The sequence below is a fragment of the Ceratotherium simum genome, chromosome 1, assembly GCF_057802395.1.
Source record: "Ceratotherium simum simum isolate JZ-2026a chromosome 1, ASM5780239v1, whole genome shotgun sequence".
NCBI classification, from domain to species: domain Eukaryota; kingdom Metazoa; phylum Chordata; class Mammalia; order Perissodactyla; family Rhinocerotidae; genus Ceratotherium; species Ceratotherium simum.
The window spans coordinates 35,453,602-35,477,286 of NC_141900.1; the positions used below are offsets into that span (position 1 = coordinate 35,453,602).

At 38.9% G+C, this 23,685-nt stretch overlaps 1 protein-coding gene across 1 annotated transcript; it reads right to left on the reverse strand.

Moving 5' to 3' along the window:
• Nucleotides 1-1,175: 1,175 nt before the first annotated feature.
• Nucleotides 1,176-3,583, reverse strand: FAM237B (family with sequence similarity 237 member B). Its single transcript, XM_087434943.1, has 2 exons — nucleotides 1,957-3,583; nucleotides 1,176-1,498 (listed from the first exon to the last, which is right to left on the reverse strand). Exons 1-2 carry the CDS (start codon nucleotides 2,345-2,347, stop codon nucleotides 1,464-1,466), a joined length of 426 nt encoding a protein of 141 aa, XP_087291069.1. The 5' UTR covers nucleotides 2,348-3,583; the 3' UTR covers nucleotides 1,176-1,463.
• Nucleotides 3,584-23,685: the final 20,102 nt, after the last annotated feature.

Genomic DNA, 23,685 nt, shown 5'->3' on the forward strand with positions numbered 1-23,685 from the left:
CCTAGAAATTTATTAGACTTATAATCTCATGCTATCTGCAACTGGTTATTATACAAAACTCGGTTATATGAAATAATATGTATAAAAGAACACCTGAGAGCTCTGCAGTCCATTCATTCCTTAATATTGGAGATTCTTAACCTGGGGTTCAGGGACCCCCTGAAATTATACACAAAATAATGAGTGTGTGTATATAAAGCCCCTAGTAAAAGGTCTATAGCTTCATCAGAATTTCAGTGTTCCATAAACTCAAAGAATGTCAGGGCCTCCTCTAATTCAAAGTTTATTCTCAGATCAAGTCAAACCATCAGACAGTTGCATACTTGTTTAGTATTACTTTTGCTGCTTTTAAAACTGTTTATATTTAGTTGAGTTTGGGTGTACTGGCATCAGCTTGCCTTGAAGGAAATCTGTCATTGTCGGGACACTTGAAAACACAGTGCTGTACACCATGGTAACCATTATGAAAACCTATGGGACAGATTTCTATTGGTTTAGTCCTAGGAAAGGCTGGGCTTCTCCCAAACATGTTTGGTTTTTCTTATCAGCATTGTGAATCTTGAAATTGCCCATGAGTCCCTCTTCACCTTGAAAAGTAAAACTCAGACCAAATTTACAGCTACCCTTTATCAAAGGTATAGTCTTCTATGACACACATTTAAAAGTATTAATCTAAACTATAACTGCATATTATTAGTTTCCTGTCTTCATTTCCCATCATCCCAATTTCCTCATCTACTTCATATTATCCTTTATTTGGTATATTTCTTTTAAAGCTTCATATCCTTTTTGGAATAAGATGAGAGATCTAAATAGGAAATGTGTATAAAAAACAACTGAGCTAACACCTAAAGACAACAATTCTACCAAAGTGCACTTTTACTACAATGAAGTTTCTTACTGCCTTTCTCTTTGTTATTCCTTTTTTAAAATGAAGACAATAAAAACAACATAAAAAAATGCATAGAAAAATACTTTAATATTTAAGATGACTCAGCGATGAAATGCACATTTCAGAAGCCACACAGTACACTACATCAAGATTAAATATTACTTTTTAGGACAATACTGGTATTAGTTTTGGCACAGTTTTAAAGTCAATGTTATGTATAAGATACCTTATAAATTGCTTATAATTTTACTCCATTGACTGTTGTATTAAAAAATATATTGCATTTGCATTTGCAGTGTTTTCTTTAAAATAAAGATGCTTTACAAAGATCCCTTCTAAATAAATATTATTGACAAATTACCTGAAAAGATGCATATGATAATTCAATAGCCATAAAACAATTACACATTAACAAAAATACAACCTTCAGCAATATTAAAGAATTAGAAATCACAATTTTGATAAATACTACAGAAAATATTTGGCTGAAAATATTTGCTCATATATACTGATAGAATTTAACTTTCAGGTTGGTGTCATCTTGCTTGAGGTATTTTCTGTGTTCTCTCTCTTAAATGTAAAACTCACGTTTTGTAAAATCCAGTCCTGTAAAGTTAGAGAGGAGAAATTAATATTTATTCTAATATGACTCTTAAGAGTCCCTCCTTTTAAACAACCCTGTTGAAAAAATTAATTTCAAAAGCCTAAATACATGTCCAATGTTTAAAAATTTCTGCAACAAATGTAATAATGCAATAAATGACTAATTACAGTGTTAAATTCCTTTCTTATGAACTATTCATGGGGAAAAAGTAACATGATAATTTTAATGATCTACCAAAGCGTATTTTATATTCCAAGATCATTTAGAATCAAGTGTTTGTACACCAGAGCTCCTGTGGTTTCTAAATAATATAAAATCAGCGAAAATGAACATCAAAGCTGATCATATTAGGGAAAAATATGGCAAATTTGCTAACTTGTTGGATAAACTTGAAAAATCAGAAAGATTAAATATTGAATTTTTAAGAAAACTAAACTGCTATTAAGCACATTTAAATTACCTCCTGTTATCTTCTGTGGAAAATTATACTTGGGAGGCATCACCTGTCTTCTGCCCATTCCATGAGATCTTGAAAGCAAGCAGTCTACATACATGTTCCAGAAATCCTGAGCTATGCTTAAGAAGACATTATAACGTCTAGGCCGCTGGGATTTTTGCAAGAACAACATGAAATTCCAGAAAGCATCCACATTGTGCTCTATCTTGAGTTCCTTGAGATTTATCAATGTCAAAGAGCAAGCGTTCCAGCACTGGAGATCAACGTCTTCCACGATCCCTGTGCTGACACTGGCAAGTACCCCCTTTTGAAATTCAAAATCAGCATTAATCAGATTGATCAGCATCATGCAGCCCAGTGATAGGTAGAACCATCTTCTTGTGGCAAAACCCATATCCTATACAGAAGAAAAATGAGGGCATGTATTTTTAACTTAAAAATAAAATTATTCAATTACTCAATGATCTGTTTAAGCCTAAAAAATTAGAAATACATATGTATTTATTTTTGATCAAGCCAAATTTGCCTACTGTGTATTTGTTGGTTTTCCTCTAAGTTGCCTCGACCTTCCTTTGAAAGGCTATTACAATTACAACTCATTTTTCCAACATTCTGATAAAGTCTTCCGAAGCCATTGAAATGCAACACACGTTATGAAGATGCGATAGACTCATTTCATTATAGACCTTTAGAGCTGGAAGTGTCCTTAAAAAGCATGTACTCCAACCTTCTCCCTTCACAGATTAGAAAAATTCTCAGTGATATGGCTCAGCAAGTTCTCAGGTTCCAGTCTCCCTATCCAATACTCCTATCACAATACATTCAACCACCGGGATCAAAATGCAGGCCATTCTACGTTTAACCACGAGAAAAAGGTTTTTGTTTTTTGTTTTTATTGAGATGGTACCAATCTATTAACCCAAATGGTATTGGACGCTCAAGCACCGTTTTAAGTTTCAAAGTTGGGCTTCCATTTTTATTCACTGAAAAAGATCTGTTATGCACTGCTGTCTGGTGGATCCCCGGCTTCTCTCAGGTTGCTCAGGAGCTGGTTGGAGAAGATTAACATACATACATGAGGAGCACGAAGACAATAAACATGACATAAGCTAACATGACATGCGCAGGGCCAATGGCATTCAGCAAAATCTTGGCTATTTCTAACGGTTCTTTAAACAAGTTTCCCTGCCAGGTGATCACTCAGTAAATCGGCCTAAAGCACATAGGTAGAAGTCAAGGACTAAATTGGCTTTGAATTGCCACAGAGCTACTATTCCAGGCTGGCATTGGAAATGTTCCTGACACAAGCTTGACAGCCAGGGCGGAGGAGTGGAGTGGGGAGGACAGATCCGGAAGAGAGGACTCATCTCCTTCCCCATATACAGCCACCTCCCCCAAATAGGCTAGGATAAAGAGACAAATCAAACGAAACAAATTTAAACTTAGGATATTCAGGTCGTTTCACATTGGCCAAAATTGTGCGGATTCCCCTAACTGAGCTGACAGCGGCCAGTTTTTGATACGAGTTCTGAAAAAGAGGGTCTGGGTGGGACCGAAGAATTTTCTTTCCCAAGAATTTCAGGTTAGTTCCCAGACTAGTGCCCTCCTTCCGGGCGGATCACCTGGACGCAGAGTACCTCTCTGCGGAGTGGAGTACCTCTCGTCGGCGGCCGAGGCGCGCGTCCCGGCGCGGGGTCCTGCGTGCGCCGCGCTCGCTCGGGGGACGCGGGCGGCTCCTGCCTGGGAGGGACAAAAGGAGTCAACCCCGGCTTGGGACGACCCCCGGCCTCTGCAGTTCCCACTCGCTGCCCAGCCGAACCCACTCCTGGAGGAAGACGAAATGCGGGAAGCAGCGCTCTGCGACCCGCCGCGAGCGCTCACCGGGCGCCCTGATCGCGCTGCTGCACGGTCTCCGCCGCCCCGCGCTCCGGGGCTGCGGGGCTCTGGCTCGCCGAGGGCGGCGCCGACGGCTCTGCTGCGGCCGCGGGGGGCTCCGGAGTCAGCCCGGCAGCCGGAGCTCCGCTCCTTGTCTAGAGGCAGAGTGAGGGGGCGCAGAGTGGGTGGCCGCGCTCCCGAGGCCCCGCCCTCACCTTGCCCACCTTCCGAGCCCCGAGACCCGCGGGGCCCGCTGCGCCCTGCACTCCTGCCTCGGCCGCTGCTCCCGCCTCTCTTGCCCTCCTCCGAGTTTCTTGAAACTACAGCGGCTTGGGGTCTTCCTTGCTCTCCCTCTCTTCTTACTTTCTTCTTGCCTTCTCTACTTGAGATCTATCATGGTAGTTGTCAGTCTACATACCACCTCCTATCATGATAGGATGAAGAATGTATTGCTGCTGGTGAAGATGATTTTAATAAAAATAATGCATGGCACGGAAAACATATTTGCTTATTAGGATAGGGTTTGTTTTGGATATAATGATAAATTAGATGGATTAGATAACTTGGTTTTACAAATAACCAGCTGTTAAATCTAAACTTCTACATGACTTTGTCATGGCTATTTTAAAATATATTGTGTGCTTTTAAGTTTCACCACTGCGCCTTCTTTTTGCCAAATGAAAAATCTTATTTCAAGAGCAATTCTCCTCACCCTTTCTAAAGTGTCTGACCTACAGCAGTCTTCTGATTCTTCAACTATATCCTCTGTCTTAGTCTGTTCCTGCTGAACCATCCTATAATGATCATCCTGTTCTCAGCATATTCCCATTGTCCCCAGACTGAATCTCTGAGTTATATATGGTAGAGCATCTCTCCCTTCCTCTCTGTCACTTTAGGCCCTGACCCCATTTCAAAGTGCCTTCCACTAAATTCAGCCTTACTTGTGCAATTAGGTGTTCACTTTTACTACATTACTTGGCATCTGTTTGTATTTGTATTTGGCGTCTATTACTACATGTTTGTCTTTTTTCCTTGAGAACATGTAATCTTCCCTAGTAGTTTATAAAAATACCACATTTCAGATTTTTCTAGTGATTGGCATATAATACAATGGCCATGCAATACATATTTTTAGCTGATTTCTACTTCTTATCTCCAATATTCTCTTCACTTAGGAATTTTTGTCAGCTTTCCACAAGGCACACCCAAGTCCTTCAGAACTTGTTGATCTGAAGATTTCATGGTTTAGTCAGGCCAGTAGCCTATTCATTTGCCCCGGTGCTTCCTACCTTCCAATCACTTAGCTGCAGTTCTGTCACACTTGTGTTTATGCTGTTTGTCTTTGTACAGCATGCTTCTCCAGGAAATACTGCCATCACACCCCACGGAATTCAAAAGAGTACTCCACACAGCAGGGACATATTGACTGACTAATGCTGAATACCTACAAATAGAATAATTTTTCAGTTCATTGACTTCCTGACTCATTATAATGAAAGACATTAATTTGAAACATCTACGATTGTGATTGCCTCTAGTAAACCTTAATAACAATGTATTTATCAAAGTATGATTCAATGACCTTGGGGAGAAAGAGAGCAGGAAATGAAGTTGAAACAAATAAGTACCCTGCAGAGAAAACAAGCACTGTTGACTACTGACTAATTGAGGGGAAAGAAGGCATTATTTTTTTTCAGGAACACAGGAGACAAAGATGAACAAAATACTGTCTCTGAGACAGGAGAAAAAGAAAAAGTTCAGAAGAGAAGTTGAAAAAAGATTATTAATCCTTACCCCTGCCAAAAAAGACCATTAGTAGAAAATATTTTGTTGTCATTGTTTAAGAACAAAAATAAAAGCTTATCTTATGTTTAGTTTACCTTTGGTTTACTGAGACATAGAAAGTATGTAAATATCATGTATTCTAAAAGCCTCATTTTACCTCTTTGCATTATTTTTTAGTGGTTGCTTTAAGAATCACAATATATATCCTTACCTTTTCATTCACTACTTAGGGTTAATATTGAATCAATTCATGTACAATGTAGAAATCTTGCAAGGTATGTGTCCGTTAATTCACCCTTGCATCCTTTTTGCTAAAGTTGTCAAATGTATTTCATCTACATACATTGTAAACCCCATGATACAATGTTATAATTTCTAATACTCTTCATCCTCCCCTCCCCCCCTTCAGGATCACCCTCCAGGATCTGAATTTCCATCTGTTTTCATTTCTCTTGAGCCTAAAGAACTTCTTAGTATTTCTTGTAGTGCATGCCCACTGTAAACACATTTGTTTATTCTTCTTTATCTGCAAATGTATTTTATTTCACCTTCATTCTTGGAAGCTCATTTTCACTGGAGTAAAATTCTGAGATGATATGGTTTTGATGCCCCTTCCCCTCCCACACTTTAAAGATGTTCCTCTGTCTTCTGGTCTCCATTATTTCTCTGATGAGGAGCCGTCCACCATTCAAATAGTTTGCTTGTACACAACATGTCATTGTTCTCTGCTTTCAAAATATCTATAGTTTTCTGAAATTTGATGGTAATGTGCCTAGCTGTGTGCAATGCAATTCTGATGCTAACCACCCAGAATTAGTTCAAATTTCACAAGTTACGGGCGCAATCCTCCCCTCAATTCAGAAACCAGCTGCAAGCTCCAGCATTCCCAGGCAACCCCTGCTTCTGATCAACTGGCTACAAATTCAGGGGTTCCTACTACCCCTAAGGTTATATAATTAGCTAGAATGACTCACAGAACTCAGGAAAGCACTATATTTATAATTATAGTTTTATTATAAAGGATGTAAATCAGGAGTAGCCAAGTGAAGAGACCTATAGAGTGAGGTCTGGGAGGGTCCCAAACGTAAAGCTTTTGTGTCCTCAGAACACCTCACCTGCCAGGCACACTGATGTGTAATTACCAATCAGGGAAGCTCTCCTCAGTGCCCAGACTTTTTACTGGAGTTTTATTACATAGACATGTTTGATTGACTCATTGGCCACATTTTTTAACTCAATCTCCAGCCCATCTCGCCCTTTTCAGAGGTTGGGCTCATATCACCTAACTCGAAGCCCCACCCCTGTGATTGTACGGTTGGTCTTTCTAGTGTGGCCAGTCCCCATCCTGAGTTATCTCATTAGCATAAACTCAGGTATGGCAGGGGTCCAACATGAATAACAAAGACATTCCTATTACACCAAGAAATTCCAAAGATTTAGAGATTATCTCCTAGGAACTAGGGACAAAGGCCAGCCAAATTCTTTATTATACAATAGTGTGGTTTTCTTTGTATTTATCCCATTTATGGTTTGCTGAGCTTCTTGAATGTGTAAATGTATATCTTTTACCAAATTTGGAAAATGTCCATCCATGTTTTCCTTAGTGTTTCTGCCCATTCTTCCTGTGTCTCATCTCCTTCTGTGACTCTAATTACACATATCTTAGCCCTTTCGATATGCTCCCTGAGGCTTTCTTCATTTTTATTTTGATATTCTGTCTCTGTTTTCCTCAGGTTAGATCATTTCTATTGATTTATCTTCAAGTTTGCTGACTCTTTTGTTATCTGCATTCTGCTGTTAAGTCCATCTGGTGAATTTTTATTTCAGGTATTACATTTTTAGTTCTGGAATTCCCATTTGTTTCTTTTTTATAATTTCTATTTCTCTGTTAGATTTCCTGTATTTCATTCATGATGCACATATTTTCTTTTATGTCCTTGAATATTTTTACAGTAACTGCTTTAAATCTTGGTCTGCTAATTCCAATATCTGGGGCATCTCCAGGTTGATCTCCATTGATTGTCTTTTCTCTCAAAATGAGTCACATTTTCATGTTTCTTGGTTATTAAGTAATTTTAGGTTGTATGCTTGATATTATAAATGTTATTTTCCAAAGACCCTGGATTCTATAATACTCTCCCAAAGAATGTTAGGATTTTTGTTTGTTGGTTTGGTTTGGTTTAGCATGCAACTGACTCGATTGGGCTATGTCTTTTGGGCAGCAGCTCAAATAACAGGTCAGTTCTTTTAGACTGGACTTGGCTGCTTGAAGTTTGTCCTGTGCAGGCACAGTTCTGGGGTCAACAAGAGATTTATAAAAATTTGAGGATTCCCTTCTCTGGGTCCCTCCTTCCTTGGATTTTTCCCTTACTTTCCAGCAACTGTACTTATCCCAAACTCAGTCCTCTCACTCTTCAAGCCAGAAAACCTGGTGTTTTGTATCAGAATTTTAGCCAACCTGGAGGAAGCAGACTGAGGCCTGCCCTTATGCTAGAAACTGTGAAAATGGGAGCCCGAGTGCCTCCCTTCTGACAAATGTCAACTGCCCTCCAGAATCTGCTTACTTTTGGTCATTCTCCAATGCCTTCAGGTATTTGTTCTTTATCTTTCACTTAGAATTTATCCTTGTTATATGTAGGAGGCAAAAGCAACTCAGCCAGACTTCCTCTATGGCCCTTATTTTGTAGGTTAAGAAAACTGAGGCCTACAGAGGTGTTTCCTTGTTCATGAAGAATTTATTGGAATTGGGGTTTGCCATCATCAGAGTTGAGTTGTGGTAGTAAGATAGAGGTTATTGGGCAATTTCCTTAAATGTAGTAAACGTCACTAGTCTGAATTTATTGGAGTGACATCCAATCAGTGTTAGTCAAATTCTATATTATAAATATTATAAAAGAAATGTTATGACTTTTCATTACTTTTTAAGGACTGTATTAGTAAAGTGCTGAAAATAGGAGTTCCTAGGAGATATGTTTTATTGAGTATCTAAAAATTGTTTGAAATTAGCATACACACATATGAAAACAGATAATCTAACATGAACGTTTATTTCAAAAGTTAAAATAATATACACAAAAACAAACAATAATTACTTCTCTGGATGATAGAATTTAGGGTTTTTATTTTCTTTTGTTTGTAATATTTTGAGCCTGTGTTGCTTTACAATAAGAAAAAGAGTGACTTAAAAATAAAATAAATTCTCAAAACATTTCATTTCATTTTAAAATTTTTTCCATGCTTTTCTGATATCTTGTGTATTTAATGCTCCATCCAAATCACTAGAAATTCTAAATTATTATGAGCTCCACTGAAAATACTGCTAAAATAAAAGCAAACATCTGAGCTATTTACGATTAATTTTCTTTTAAGCTTATGTCCTTATACTATAAAGTCTTTAAACAGTGAAAGGATTAAAATGCTTAATTTTTTAAGGAAAAAAGGTTATATATATATAAAAAAATTCAGAATAATGTAAAAGTAAATAAGCAGATATTTTGAAAGCAAAGATCTACATTAGTAAACTTTTAACCTTCTAATTCTACTCAGAAGTTAGCAATAATTTCTAGACTTTGAAGAAAAATTTAGCCTTTACATTTATTTCCAACTAGTAGAACAGTTTTTGAGCTTTAAGGATCCTTGTCACAGGTTGGGTTCTCCAGGAAGCAGGTACTGGGATAGCATTTTGGGACAGGATGTTTATTAGGGAATGCTCTTGGGATCAATACATGCAGAATGGAGGGAGAGGAAGCAGGATTGTACAGAGGGAGAAGTTGAACTGTGATGCATTCCCAATGAAGTCCTCAGTGAACCCCATGGGGAGGGCTGAAGCTGAAATGGTCATCAGAGTTGCCCACATTGGGTCAAACTGATCAGCCCTTATATCCTCTCCTCTGTTAGTCATTGGAAGACCACTCTCGGATGGTTGCGACTGTGGGCAAAATGGCTTCTTAGAACTGAAACAATCCTTCTACAGGCCTATAGCTAAAGTCTGTTTGTTAACATCACTCCCAGCAGGTGAGCCAACAAGTCCTTCTCGAACGGGGGGTCTTGGTGCTCCATCTCCACATTTACCATAATCACGAAATTTGCTTTCTACTGGAAAATTCAACTCAGTGCAAAGATCAGTATGAAACAAGTAAATCTTTATGCCCATTTTTAAGGAAGATTGGAAATTTGGATTCTCTACCGGCATGAAGGAGTATAGAATTCAGGGTAGTAAAGGGCCCATTTATGAAATGTAGTTGAAACATAATTATTTTAATTAAAAAGGAGAAAGCTAACAAGAAGTAGATAGGATTATCTGGGAAAATGTCTAAGAAAGTACAAATATTGTATGAGAATAAAATAATATTCTAGAGCCACACTTTGCTGCTAAATCTCTTTAGAACTGTAAGGGTTGAGAATAGAATGCACCAACAAGTACTCTGGGAAGTGAAGCCTCTGTACTCTGAGGGATGCGGCTCCCTTTGTGCACCCTCTGTGTAGGTCCACGGTGCAGGAGCAAGAAACGGCTGTTCACCAGGAATCACAGAGAGAAGGAAGAAGAATACAAAATACTAAAGAACAAAGTCCAGCAACAGAAAAATACGCCAGGCATAATGAAGGACTGTTCTGCAAAGTCAAAAGGCAAACTAGCATAACACGAATACAACCTTTATCATGGCTGGATTAGGTCATCCGGTATACCGCATGACCCAGACTGGAGACACATTCAATGACCAAAAAGTAATTAGAAGTATTCTAGATCTTCTCTCTGACAAGAAATGCCAAATGGAGAGGGGAGAGTGCTTTCTTAATAAACAGCGAATCTTTCAAATCTTCTCAGCCCATCATAATTCCTCTTAATATTCTGAAACACCATAGCTATTCCCAGAAACTCTTCTCCACTCTGAGCTCCCTGCCTCCCAAAACTTCTCTGACAGCTTGCCCATATGCCTTTTCTCTCTACCTTCTCTCCTTCTTTTGTAGCTTCTTACGTAGCTCCACATCACCCTTCTGGTTTCATTTGTTTTTGTTTATTTGTTTAGACCTATACTTGAATTTTGGAGACCAGATGATAGCCTCAAGGGGCCAAAAAGAAAGAATTCTTTCTCCTAAGTATAGGCGGATGTTCAAAAAGAAAGAATTCTTGGGCCGGCCCCGTGGCTTGGTGGTTGAGTGCGCGCGCTCTGATGCTGGTGGCCCGGGTTCGGATCCCGGGCGCGCGCCGAGGCATCGCTTCTCCGTCCATCCTGAGGCCGAGTCCCACATACAGCAACTAGAAGGATGTGCAGCTATGACATACAACTATCTACTGGGGCTTTGGGGGGAAAAAATAAATAAATAAAATCTTTAAAAAACAAAAAAGAAAGAATTCTTTCTCCTAAGTGTAGGTAGAAGAGAGAAGCTATGAATGTTCATGAAAGTATGACTTTCTTACACAATTAATTCATAATTTTATCTCTATTACACTAATAGTAATAGTGTGCTTTATCTTGTAGTTTCCTTATTAGATGTAAGGGATTTGTTAGGGGTGATTGGGCTCTAGATCCACCTGCGAATTCTGAAATAATAGATATAGAGAAGCTTTCTGGAACTGTCTTGTAGACTATAATTATTGGATTCCTCTAAACTCTGCTGGGTACAGAGATAGAGGACAAGTTGATGTTTAGTCCTTTTGAGATTAGAGGGAATATGCTTTTAAACCTATATCTTATTGTTAATTTTTAGCTAGAATCACAGGGTAACAGAGCACATTCGGCCTCCTACATCTAGTTTTGGCGGGAGGGGTTACCTATACCACTTAGGAGACCCAAGGTGGGCTGGGCATCATCAAAAACACGGCCAGTAAAAATAAAGTATGACTAGTTGGAGATTACTGTGGGCCAAGCAACATCATGGTGAATTTAAGGATAGAGAAGCCAAAGGAAAGTTTTAGGGTCCAGGGATTTAGATGTTTACCATACTGATGGACCAGCTTCCTGAAGGGGATGATCATGGAAAGAATGGTATGCTGATACAGCAGGCATTTAGAGAGCAACTGGAAGAGAATTATGGATTATTGTTATTTCTAAACACTGTGATCCTAAACAATCCCAATTCACACTAAAATCCAGGCAGGCAATATAAGTCTTCACAGTAAATGTTTCTATAAGCATATAATATGTTATAAAAATTTGAAATATAATTGTGTTGACAACGTCAACTAATTTCATAATTTTTTATAAAGGAAAACCATCATATATTTCATTCAACAAATATTTGATGAACACTTACTTCTTTGACAGGTGCTGAGCTAGGTTTTGGAGTTGTAGTGGTAAACAAGCAGACAAGGCCCTAGAGGAGGGAGACAGACAATAAACAAGTAAACAAATATATAAATAAAAGGGATTGTTGGGGCCGGCCCCGTGGCGTAGCGGTTAAATGTGCACGCTCTGCTGCTGGTGGCCCAGGTTCAGATCCCGGGCGCGCACCCACGCACCGCTTGTCAGGCCAAGCTGTGGCCGCGTCCCGTATAAAGTGGAAGAAGATTGGCACAGATGCTAGCTCAGGGCCAGTCTTCTTCAGCAAAAAAAAAGAGGAGGATTGGCATGGATGCTAGCTCAGGGCTGATCTTTCTCACCAAAAAAAAAAAAGGGATTGTTGCAGATAGTGGCAAGTGTTATGAAGATAATAAAATAGAAGGTGATTGGGAAGTGGATGCTATTTTAGACATGGTGGTTCTGCAAGTAGACGCGGTGGTTCCAGAAGATATCTCTGAAGAGACGACATTTTAGTTGGGACTAAAACGATAAGAAAGAGCTGGCCAAGAAGATAAGAAGAGCTGGATGTGTTAGAACATGCCAACCAGAGGTAACAGCTAGCAAAACGGCCTTAATTGGGGTACATGTTTAGTGTGTTTTAGAGAGCATCATAAACAAACTGTCAGGGGTCAAGTTACATGGGACCTTAAAACTTTGGATTTTATTCTAATTGCAATAGGCAGATATTGGAGAATTTTAAGCTAGAAAAGAAATTGATCTGATTTATGTTTTTGAGGGATCCCATAGGCTACTCTATGGAGAATGGACCAAAAGGGTCTAGGGTGGAAGCTGGGATATCAATTAGGAGGCTTTTGCTACAGTCCAGACAGAAGATAAATAAGGGTATGAGTGAAGATGGTGAGAGGGTATTGGAATCGGGAAATATTTGGGAGGTTTGGTCAACTGGATTCACTGAGGGTTTGATTTGAGCAGCCAGGAAGAATGGAATCAAGGTTGATTCTGAGGTTTTTGGCATTATCAGTTAGTTATGTGAGTGATGATGCTAATAAATAAGATGGGGATGACTGGGGAAAAACGATGTTATGGAAGTGGTGGGAAGGGAGTCCATAAACTCCCTATGCTTACATGATGGGCTTTGCAGGATCCTTGAATGCCCTTAAAGAGAATGAAAATTTTGTGTATATATTCACATGGACTTTGAGTGGGGAGTATGTACAAGTTTCACCAAATTCTTAAGAGATTTTGAAAAGTTAATTCTGGAAAGTAAAGTTGGCGCTTCCTAACATCTTGCCTTCTGGTTTTTCTTTTTCTTTTCTTTTGTGTTTACAATTATGTAAAAGCAGAGAAGAGAGTAGAGATTGAATTGTTATTAAAGAATTTAAAATACATGTTAAAAAAAGGACAGATTTTAAGAGTTATTGCTCTTTTTAATTTTACTTCATTGGGAATATAAATGTATACTGGGTAGACTTGAAAAGACTTCTGGATTCCTTTTTAACTTCCTTGCTATATTCAAGATCCTTTGGCATTCCTTGGTATAGACTATCCTGCAGTCTTCCTGGCCTCTCCTGGCAGGCTAAACACACATCTTCTCCTTCTTTGCCATATCCAAGGGACATCTTTTACCTTGGGTCTTTTGAGCTCTCCCACTGAGATGTAACTAAGGGTAACCCTTGTAATCCTTTATATAAATAGGCTTTATATCAGATAGGGTTCAATCAGTGAAACAGAATATTATGAATAGTTTGGAATAAGGGTTTTATTATAGGTATTAGAACTTACTTACAAAATTGTGAGAGAAGCTGAGGAAATACAAGTCTGAATGTGAATAGTTGGAGGATTAGAGCAAAGTCACGAACAAGGGACCACAAATGGAGCTGTCCGTAGCAGAAGAAGTCCGTAGCAGACTGTTGCCTTTGTGTCTGGTGGTGGGCCTCAAGTCATTGCAAGTCAGCAGGTCAGAGAGTCAGGAAGAAAAGCTGGACAGATAGTGGGGTAAAGCAAGGAAACGTTTTTATTCCATAAGGACAACCTGGAACCTATGTTGGTCACTCATTATGTCAAACTCCAAGGATGCAGGCCACCTGCAGAAAAAGTTGGTGCCTTCGACCATCTTGCTACACATGCTACTGGCCCAAGAACTGGAAAAATTGAAGAAGGAGATCTCACGAGAGCTAGAGAGCTGTGGGCCTGGGTGCTGCTCCATGTGAACAAGGTAAGCTAGAATGTCAGAAACCACACACACACACACACACACACACACACAGACGTGCACTCATGTATGAGAGTGACACGAGCATGTTTTGAGCAATGCCTGGAGCCCTGCATCAACCTTTAGAGCATAATGGTGGCTGCTTCTCCCTTCCAAATCTCACACAAACTTCTCTAATGACCAACTCTAAATTGAAACTACTAAAGGGAAGGAAATTCTGGGAACCACAGTTACAGCTGTATTGACACAGTACAAAATTACCACAGTCATGCTTTTCACCAAACACACCATGAGAAAGAAGACCATGAATCACCTCGACCTCAATCATGGCCCTATTTAAAAAGACGTGAAGTGAGGTTGGATGTATTTAAACCAACAGAATGTGATGGGACAAAATAACTCAATGAATTCAACTTTCTGGTTCCAACCTCCCAACAATTTCACCTGAAATTCTCAGACATTATGACTAGCACTAGCACAGCAGTTTTATGAATTTGGATTACTGTTGTTAGTAAAATGTGGGGCTGGCTAGATCATAGCTTTGACTCAGCGGTAATTCCTACATGCCTATATAAATAAAATGGGTCAAGATTACTCAATTTTATATCCTATCTAATTCTGCTACAGTTTTTTATATCTAGTCTCACAGTAATGTTTTTTAAGTAATCTTTGTTTGCTTTCTTGTTGCAACACTTTAATACCTTAGAAGGAAGTAATATGAAATTGATGTAGTTATTGGTCTTTCTCTTCTGTGAACTGTAAGTAATTTCCATACATCAGAGATCTCCTCTTTCTTTTAACAAAAAAAGTGTCCACCAGCTAATTAGACACCATTTTTCCTTGATAAAAAGAAAGAAAATACTTTTCATTTATAAGAGAATTTTCTGTCAGAAGCCTTATATGGCAAGATTGACAATAATGACATTTTTCCTAAGATAACATTTCATGTGAGAGATGATTTCCTTAATGAAGAGATGCAATCATTCCTACCTGTTGGAGAGACAATTTACACAGTATGTAAAGAGAAATCCAAATTTGAAATTAATGGCATACAGAGAGCATTCTCACAGTCCAAGATCAGCCAATTGAGGTTTAGATTATTATTTCCTTTACATTTCAGAACAGAGAAAAGAGGATAAAAGAGGTGGGAAATATCATCCCCCAAATGAAAATGTTATTATAATAGAAAAGTTATAAAAGAAAAAATTCATATTCACACCTTCTCCAGCTCCCCATAACTAAATTATTAATTAGCTAAGAAGAGAAATGGCAAGAGTTTTGGATCATGCAGAGAAGGAAGAAAGAATAGAAAACAATGTGTTCGTGTTTTAGTCAAATTCAATTCCAGCCCCAAATTTCATATTTCCCAAAAAGGGAATATCTCAGGACATCAAATGACAAGTTATAGCTGACACATCAAGATGAAGTAGATACTTCATATCAAAGTAAGGTGCCAGACCCAAATTCAGATTTTTAAAGGAAATGATCACAAAATTCTTGGACCTCACAGGTCCTCCATCCCCAATGGGCAGGGAGTAGGGGATGCCTGATTCCTCTCCTCACATTCATGTAAATGTTCAGGAGCCTCCAAGAAGCCTACCAAGAGGGCCTACTCTCTTACCTCTGCAGTGGTGAGGCATAATGACTGTAGTTTGACTCCTGTCCAGAGAAATTAAGAAGTCAAGAGATTGGCCTACCAATTGCTTTGATGGTAAAGGAAGAGCATTTCCACATTTGAAGACAGGCCTGCACTCTCAAATTTGCCCAGGTAAAGTCTACAAGAGGGTTTCCCATGGCTTGGAGGTAGGTCATGCATGAAGAAGAGCTCACCTTGGGTTCAGTCCAATAGGGCTACCAAAAGGGATCAAGAGGCCCGAACCACAGGGATAGGATCTAGGTGGACCACAGATTTCTAGCGGTAGCAAGGGAGAGTCTAAAGCCAGCAGTCAAACAGAGATTTATCTACTAGGGAATCAGAAGTGAGTGGCCCCACTGATAGGACTTTTCCAAGCACCCACAAAAGCAGCCTTCAGAGAGTCAGTCCTAAATATCTGCCAATCCCAGGAACCCAAATCTAGCCCACCAAAGACAAGTTCAAGTAAGAATATTCTTATTATCTTTTTCTTCCTTCCTCCCATGCTCCAGATCTAGAAGCTTACCCTGAAGCCAGGGTAAGCAAGATGGCACCTAAAATCAGCACTAGCTGAGAGAGGGAAAAAGATGTAACTTTAAGTTAAATGAAGAGTTTTTATTATTATACAGGAACCAATACTCAAATTTCTGAATCCAGACAGTGTTCTGGGCCTTAAAATGTCTTTAAGGAATGCTTCATCTAAGAGTGAGTAGAAAATCTTGGAACTCTAATTTAATAGTGGGGGAAAGCTTCCACCATGGAAAAGATGTAAAGAGATAATGGGAAGCCCAAAAAACACGTGTTTTATTAGCTCTTATGCTCAGGGCTTGTTCAACATAAAAGTAATAAAAAAAAATCACTCACACATAAACCTTATACCAACTCCACCCCATATGGCTCCCTAGAGTTAAACAACTTATTCTTTACTCTCTGTAGATATAGACTCATTCTCTCCTTTGTTCAATTACTGCCACCTCCTTTTGACTCATCAGAAACTTTCTTAGAATTCTGTTAGGTCGGGGGGGGTGATGCTTAGGTATAATTGCAAAACTTTGTGGGTTTTTTTGTCTCTCAGTTTTGTTACACACTGGGGTTTGAGCCTAATTTTTCTTACTAAGAATTATACAAAATCAAAAAGTGTGAGGATTATATTAACTTTTTTTTAAACATTTTTTTTCTTTGATGAAGAAGATTGTCCATGAGCTAACATCTATGCCAATCTTTTTCTATTTTTTGTATGTGGGATGCCACCACAGCATGGCCCGATGAGCAGCGTGCATGTCACCACCCAGGATCCGAACCCGAGAACCCTAGGCCGCCCAACGGGAGTGCGCGAACTCAACCACTACGCCACCAGGCAGCCCCTGGATTATATTACCTTTAGATATCTTCAGTTTTTTCTCTTCTGTCTGTTAGCATTCAGTTTGGTCAACAAAAATGGGGGCATATCCCATAACTCTAATTGCCTCACTAATAGATATTTCAGGTCAAATAAAATATGGATTGAGAAAAGAACTTAGCGAGTGCAATTTTAGTGTAATAGTAAGAACAGAAATAAAGCTCTAGCAGGTTGAAGAGTGAATGGGAGATAACGAAATAGATACAAGAAATGAATACCAAAATTTCTGGGAGTTCTGCAGTAGCCAAATGAGATATTTAGTGATGTTGCAAGGGTTAGACTGAATCAATAAATGAATTTAAAGGCCAAATAGAGTTACTATGGATCTAATTTTGAAAAATTATATCTCTTAAGTGCATATGACCCTTAAGAAATATTTAAAAAACTATACATTTTTTATTTTCTATATAACTCGTGAACAAAATAAGTTCTCGATGAACTTCATTTCTGTTCACACAACCATGTTCTCTAATAAGTTATGTGTTCTGCACCCTTTCAGAGTATACTCTCTGCCATGTGTCCTATCTAGCTATATAACGGGTCCAATTTGCATAAATGCTATTCTATTCCAAAGCCATAGCTTACCATGAATGAAGTGATAGTCTAATGAACATGCATAGGACAATGACGTACCTATTCTTACAATACTTCCTTCTAGAGGAGAATATTCTAGCTGACTAATTTATGACATGGTAGTAATAAAGACAATACATGAATATGCTAGTGTAAACATTCATTTCCTTATTTTGAATTACTATTCAAATTATCTAAGAATTCTATTTTACTGTAAGTGGTTATTGCTTTATGAAATATCAGTAACAAGCAGCAAAGAAAAATGGGTTAGGTAAATGAAAATCCTGAATACATTACGGACTTCCCTGTTGTATGAGTACTCTTGCTTTGAACAAGCAGGAAGCGTCTTACCAAAGGCCCTTCGATAATTCCACTGCCATTCTTATATCTGCAGACGATTAAAAGAAAGTATAAAAAAAGAGAGCAGTCAATGACTCATAGTATAGTAGAAGCCCCTTAAAATATATTTATTCCTATAGTATAAGTGGTTGACAATGGGGGGGTCTTAAAAACATGATTCAACTAATTCTTAGGATTTCTATAAATATTTTTTTTTCCTATAATTATTTCTAAGAAAAAAATCTTTTGATGATATCCTTCAAATTAAAAACGGGTGCACTAAGAGCAAAGCAAAATCATGTTCAATAGGAATGAGTTTTCTCAGCTCACTACGAATTCAGGTATCAGAAATATTAAAATTTACCTCTTTCTTTCAGTAACACAACTACTCTGCTTAATTATTTTTGCTTAGTTATTCCAGTAACCATGGCAGTGTCCCAGCACATAGCTGAGTGTGTGGGACAAATTAGGAACTCACTAATTGTTATGCAGATGAAGGAATGAACAAACTGTAAATCCTCAGAAAGAAAGGCAGTAGGATAAATCTACCTTTTTTTTTTCTTCACGTAGGTTTGTTTCAGGACAATAATTACATGGTCTGTGGTCCTCACTTTGACATGCTACATTTTAATTTAGAGAGATGAAGAGTTTAGCTGATATGTGGCTCTCATTGTTCAATCCATTTACCATTATCATCTAGGAAAACTTGATTTAATCATAGAGTGTTAAGACCCCAACTTACAATGGTTCTCAGAAAAACAGCATTTTTTTTTTTTTTTTGGAGAGGAAGATTTGCCCTGAGCTAACATCTGTTGCTAATCTTCTTCTATTTTTTTTTGCTTGAGGAAGACTAGCCCTGAGCTAACACCTATGCCAGTCTTCCTCTGTTTTGTATGTGGGTCGCCGCCACAGCATGGCTGACAAGTGGCGTAGGTCTGCACCCAGGATCCAAACCCACGAACTTGGGCCACCAAAGCAGAGCACACTGAACTTAACCACTACCCCAGGGGGCCAGCCCCAGAATGACAGTATTTTGAATAGCATGAAACTAAAAGAATATTTGATGTTACTTTAGGGGATTATAAGGCTAACAACTGAGAATAACTCTATGCCCCACTTCGGGTGATTCATATGTTATAGGAGTTAGCAATCTAGCCATTGAGTTTTTTAAGAATAAATTAATTGGGCCGGCCCTGTGGCTTGGTGGTTAAGTGCGCGCGCTGCGATGCTGGTGGCCCGGGTTCGGATCCCGGGTGCGCATCGAGGCACCACTTCTCCGTTCATCCTGAGGCCGAGTCCCGCATACAGCAACTAGAAGGATGTGCAGCTACGACATACAAATATCCACTGGGGCTTTGGGGGGAAAAAATAAAATAAATAAAATCTTTAAAAAAAAAAAAAAAAAAAAAGAATAAATTAATTAACTAACAAATGTTCAGAGAGTATATACTGGAGGCCAAGGCCTGACCCAGATGGACCCTGTTAGTAAACATAAAAAAGGATAAGATGTAGACATTTAAATAGTTGGAGATGGCAATGTATCCAGCTTTAAAAATGAAAAAAAGATCTTTTCAAGATCGAGGTGGCATGGCAATGAGATATAAGGATGCAACTTCCAAGAAAGCAACTTTATAAACATTCCCACCTGGGATATGGGTATGATGGCTAGAACTACAGCTGTCATGCTGAGACCATAGGGGATCTGAAATACAGTGGTATGATCAGATGTGTATGTTTAAGAAGGAAAAAAACACCTCTGGAAATCATATGGATAAAGGATTACAGTGAACAAGACCTGTGGGCTATATTATTTTCTTTGTATATGAAAACTGCTGAAGCCTGATAACAATTGGGTTATAGAATCAATAAAATAGTTAAGGTTAGAATGCATTTTATAGAAGCAATGTTAGCTTCCACCTTCTGTTATACTAAGGACACCAAGAAGCCTCTTCTGCTTCCAAATATTTCCCCCACTGGAGGATCTCCCACACTAAAGCATGAAATTCTTCTTAGTAGAAGCTAGGGCCTTTTATTCATTCCACGATTAGAGACAAGAACTAAAAGTAAATGCCCTGAGAGAATTAACACACTGACTTAAAATCGTGTCAGGTTGTAAAATGCAGGTATCATGTCCATGCCTGAGATCCAGTTCTGATGGGCACTGTGAGAGGAAGGCAGAAGGGTACTTAGTACCTGTAGCAAGAAGAATTATAAGAGAGGGGGTTTGGGGAATGCACAAATGGGAGGTTAAGAACACCAAAAACAAACTATTATTCCAAAGTTTTGCCTTTAGGGTGGCTCTGGAAGAGGAAATGCAGAGATGAAACATTTGTTAATAAGTACTAGTAAATTCAATTTAATGATTAAACTTCTTGCTAACCTATGATGCTCATAACAAAAATTGTAGATGCTGAAGAGTATCAGAAAGTTAATCTCATAGCAAATGCTGAGATAAACTATTTTCCTCCTGAGTATATTAATAGAGAGAAGTGGGATGAATAGCAAAACAATAAAAACATGTTTATGGTTCTAAATGTAGTGCTGTACTTTCAATTATATGTTGTTTATGAAACTTCCTGGGAATTTGAGTATAGTTATTATCTCGTAAAAAGAAACAGACACTCATGTATACAGCCTTATTTATTTACACACTTAACCTCCTTCTTTCCCACCTGGTTCCAACTCCATCCTGGTTTAGGCCTATGGTCAATATCACAGGAAATATCTGCCCTAAGCAGATGTGAAACACCTGCCTATCCACCAAAAATCTCTTCCACTCACTTGCCATGGTACCTGAAAAGTCCTGCAATAGAGGTATTTCTCCTCAATGAAGCAACCAAAAGCCATTTAGTAGGCAATTATTTTCACTAGAAGTAGCTTTATGCCGATTCCACCTAGGACCATCTTGACACAATTAATTTGTCAGAATGGCTGGCCTGTCCTTGGTAATGTCCTCCGGAAATAAGGTACGAGCTGGGTAAGTTTTGACACAAAAGAAAAGAAAAAGGGAACTAAAGATGTCTGCTGAGGGAGAAAAGGCCACATTAGGCATTCCTTTATGGGTCCTGGGAAATTAGTTTTTGGTGTGAAGGAGAAGGAGGTGGCACTTCCAGGAAGTTAGTGAATACCAGAGGGAGTGGTGTGAAATTGATGACAGGCTCTACCTTTGCAGTTTCACATACGGGCCCTCTAACCCGGTTATGTTGACTCCTCCTGGACGGCAGAACCAAAAGCATGATAGACAAAAGGTAGGAATCTAATTAAGAGAAGATGAGAAGATAAAAGATCAATTCAGATAATCTACAAAGCAGAGAACCAAGTTAGACAATTTTCATTTTAGTCTGCTGACAAAATTAAACAGTACAACATCATAAAATGTTAGATTTGTTAATTATATATTTGTTCATTTTATGCTTAAAATAATAGCTACACTAAAATGTTTATTAGATTAAATGTAATATGGTGTCCAGGATTGGATCCTGGAACAGAAAAAGGTTGTAGTTGAAAGACTAGTGAGATCAAATAAAGTCTGCAGTGTAGTTAATAGCATTACACCAACATTAATCTCATAGTCTGACAAATGGTTACATAAAACGTTAACATTAGAGCAAGCTGAGTAAAGGGTATATGGGAACTCTTTGGGCTCTCTTTGTAACTTTTCTATAAATTTAAATTTATCCCAAAATAAAATGCTTATTAAAATTTTTTTTGATTAGAATAATTCTAGTTTATATTAAAATTTTTTTGAAATCAAATTGTGAGTTATGCCAATGGCTCATTTGGGACTTTCATGCCTATTATGCAAAATTCTCTAGTGCCTCTGAACTTAATGCTTTGCCTATACTTTAATCTTCTGAGCAGCCATGGGTAAGACATTCTGTCCTCTCAGTGGCAGAAGTAGTGATATTTTCTTCCAATAAAGACTTCTACATCAGGTCTGGATAATACCTTGGGTCATTTCACCTCATGTTCATTTTAGCTGTGTTACCAATTTCACCTCACTCTGGTGAGACTCTGACCCACACTTGGAGGAGCTCTGAGGAGGGGCCCACAGGTGGGCTTCATACCCACAATCCATCCCTTCCTCGGAGTGTTCTTTCCTGTTTGGTGTCACAGATTTGAATTGAAACCAAAGCTGAGCGTTCAACAGCACAAGCTTTATTCAATGGCCAAAGAATGGAGAAGTGGGAACTAAGTTCACAAATCAACTTCTCAGCTCTTGGGGCAATCAAGCAGTTGTTATAAGGAGTCTAGGTAATGAAGGGGAGGAATATTTGGGGAAATGGGCAGGCTTTTCTGGAAAACAAGGGTGCCACCTCTTCTCTTTTCTTATTTGGTTATCCTACCATTGCCATGGCAGTTGTAAATCGGTGGGTGTGTTCAATAAAATGGTAATATATTACAATGAGTGTATAATGAGCTTCGGGGTCTATGTCAGGTCAAATTGGACCACCATGTTACCTTCAACCAGTTTAGGCTGATCTTGACCACATGTCTCAGCCATTTGCTCCTTCGTCTCACTGTGGTTTCCTGTAAACTGCAGATAACATATTAGGCTTATTCTGAGCAGGGTTGTGGTTAATGTCTTATGGGGTCGGTGGGCCAGGTAACAAATCCCCCCTTTCCTAGGTACTGCTCCTCATTCTTAAGGGGCACTGAGGGACAGAGGTCAGATTTCCGTAAATGCTTCCTGCTGAAAGCAAGCATCGTCTTGGGGGCCCAGGAGAAGAGCAGTATATATAGGTTCCCAGAACCTTACCCTAACTAGTCATAAGCATGTCTGGTTGTCACCAGGCTTTAGGCCCAGTTGTTCACACCCTTGCAATATAACCTTTTGTGGTTTAATAGCCTCTGGCTGTTTGCTGATGGAAGAGGTTATTAGATTGAGATGCAGGAACCGAATAGCAGGAGGAGGAAAACAGCTACAAGAGGGCCAAGGAGTGCAAGAAACCAAGCCACTCCAGGGAGGAGCTTCAGAACTCCTTCCCAGATCTGTTCTGTCCATTTACGTTGGGTTAGGTCCTCCAAATCATTAGTTGCCAACCTCACCCTTTCTAAGCTCAGATTGAGATATCTAGAGTTGTTAATGTAGAAGCAGCAGGAGGTATTCGTTAGGTCACAAATTCCCCCTTCTTTAGCTAGGAGGTAGTCCAGGGCTACGTGATGACCTAAACCCTTTTCGGCCAAGGAGTAGTAAGTGGTTGTACTCACACAGGTTAGGACAAGGTAGACTCTTAACACTGGAATAGGCTTGGGAGACAGCAGGGTTAGGCTTACAGTGAGCATATCTAGTTGAGGGGACTATGTCAGGTCCAAGTGGACCACCATGTTGCCTTCAACTGGTTTAGGCTGGTCTCAACTGCATGTCTCAGCTCTCTGCTCCTTCTTCTCGCTGTGGTTTCCCATAAACTGAAGATAACATGTTAGGCTTGTTCTGAGCAGGGTTGTGGCTAATGTCTTATTAAGGGGGTCTGTGGGCCAGGTAACAGCTGCACATTTTAAAGGGGACAATTTCCAGTTTCATGTTTCTTTTACTATCTGGTAACCAGAGCTGTAATCAATACCTTAGGCTCTGACCACATTTTGTTCAAGGAAAAGTATATTCTCCTTTGTTTATAGTACATAATGTGCCTCAGTATTTTGGGATGTTTTTATATCAATTTTTCATTTATTT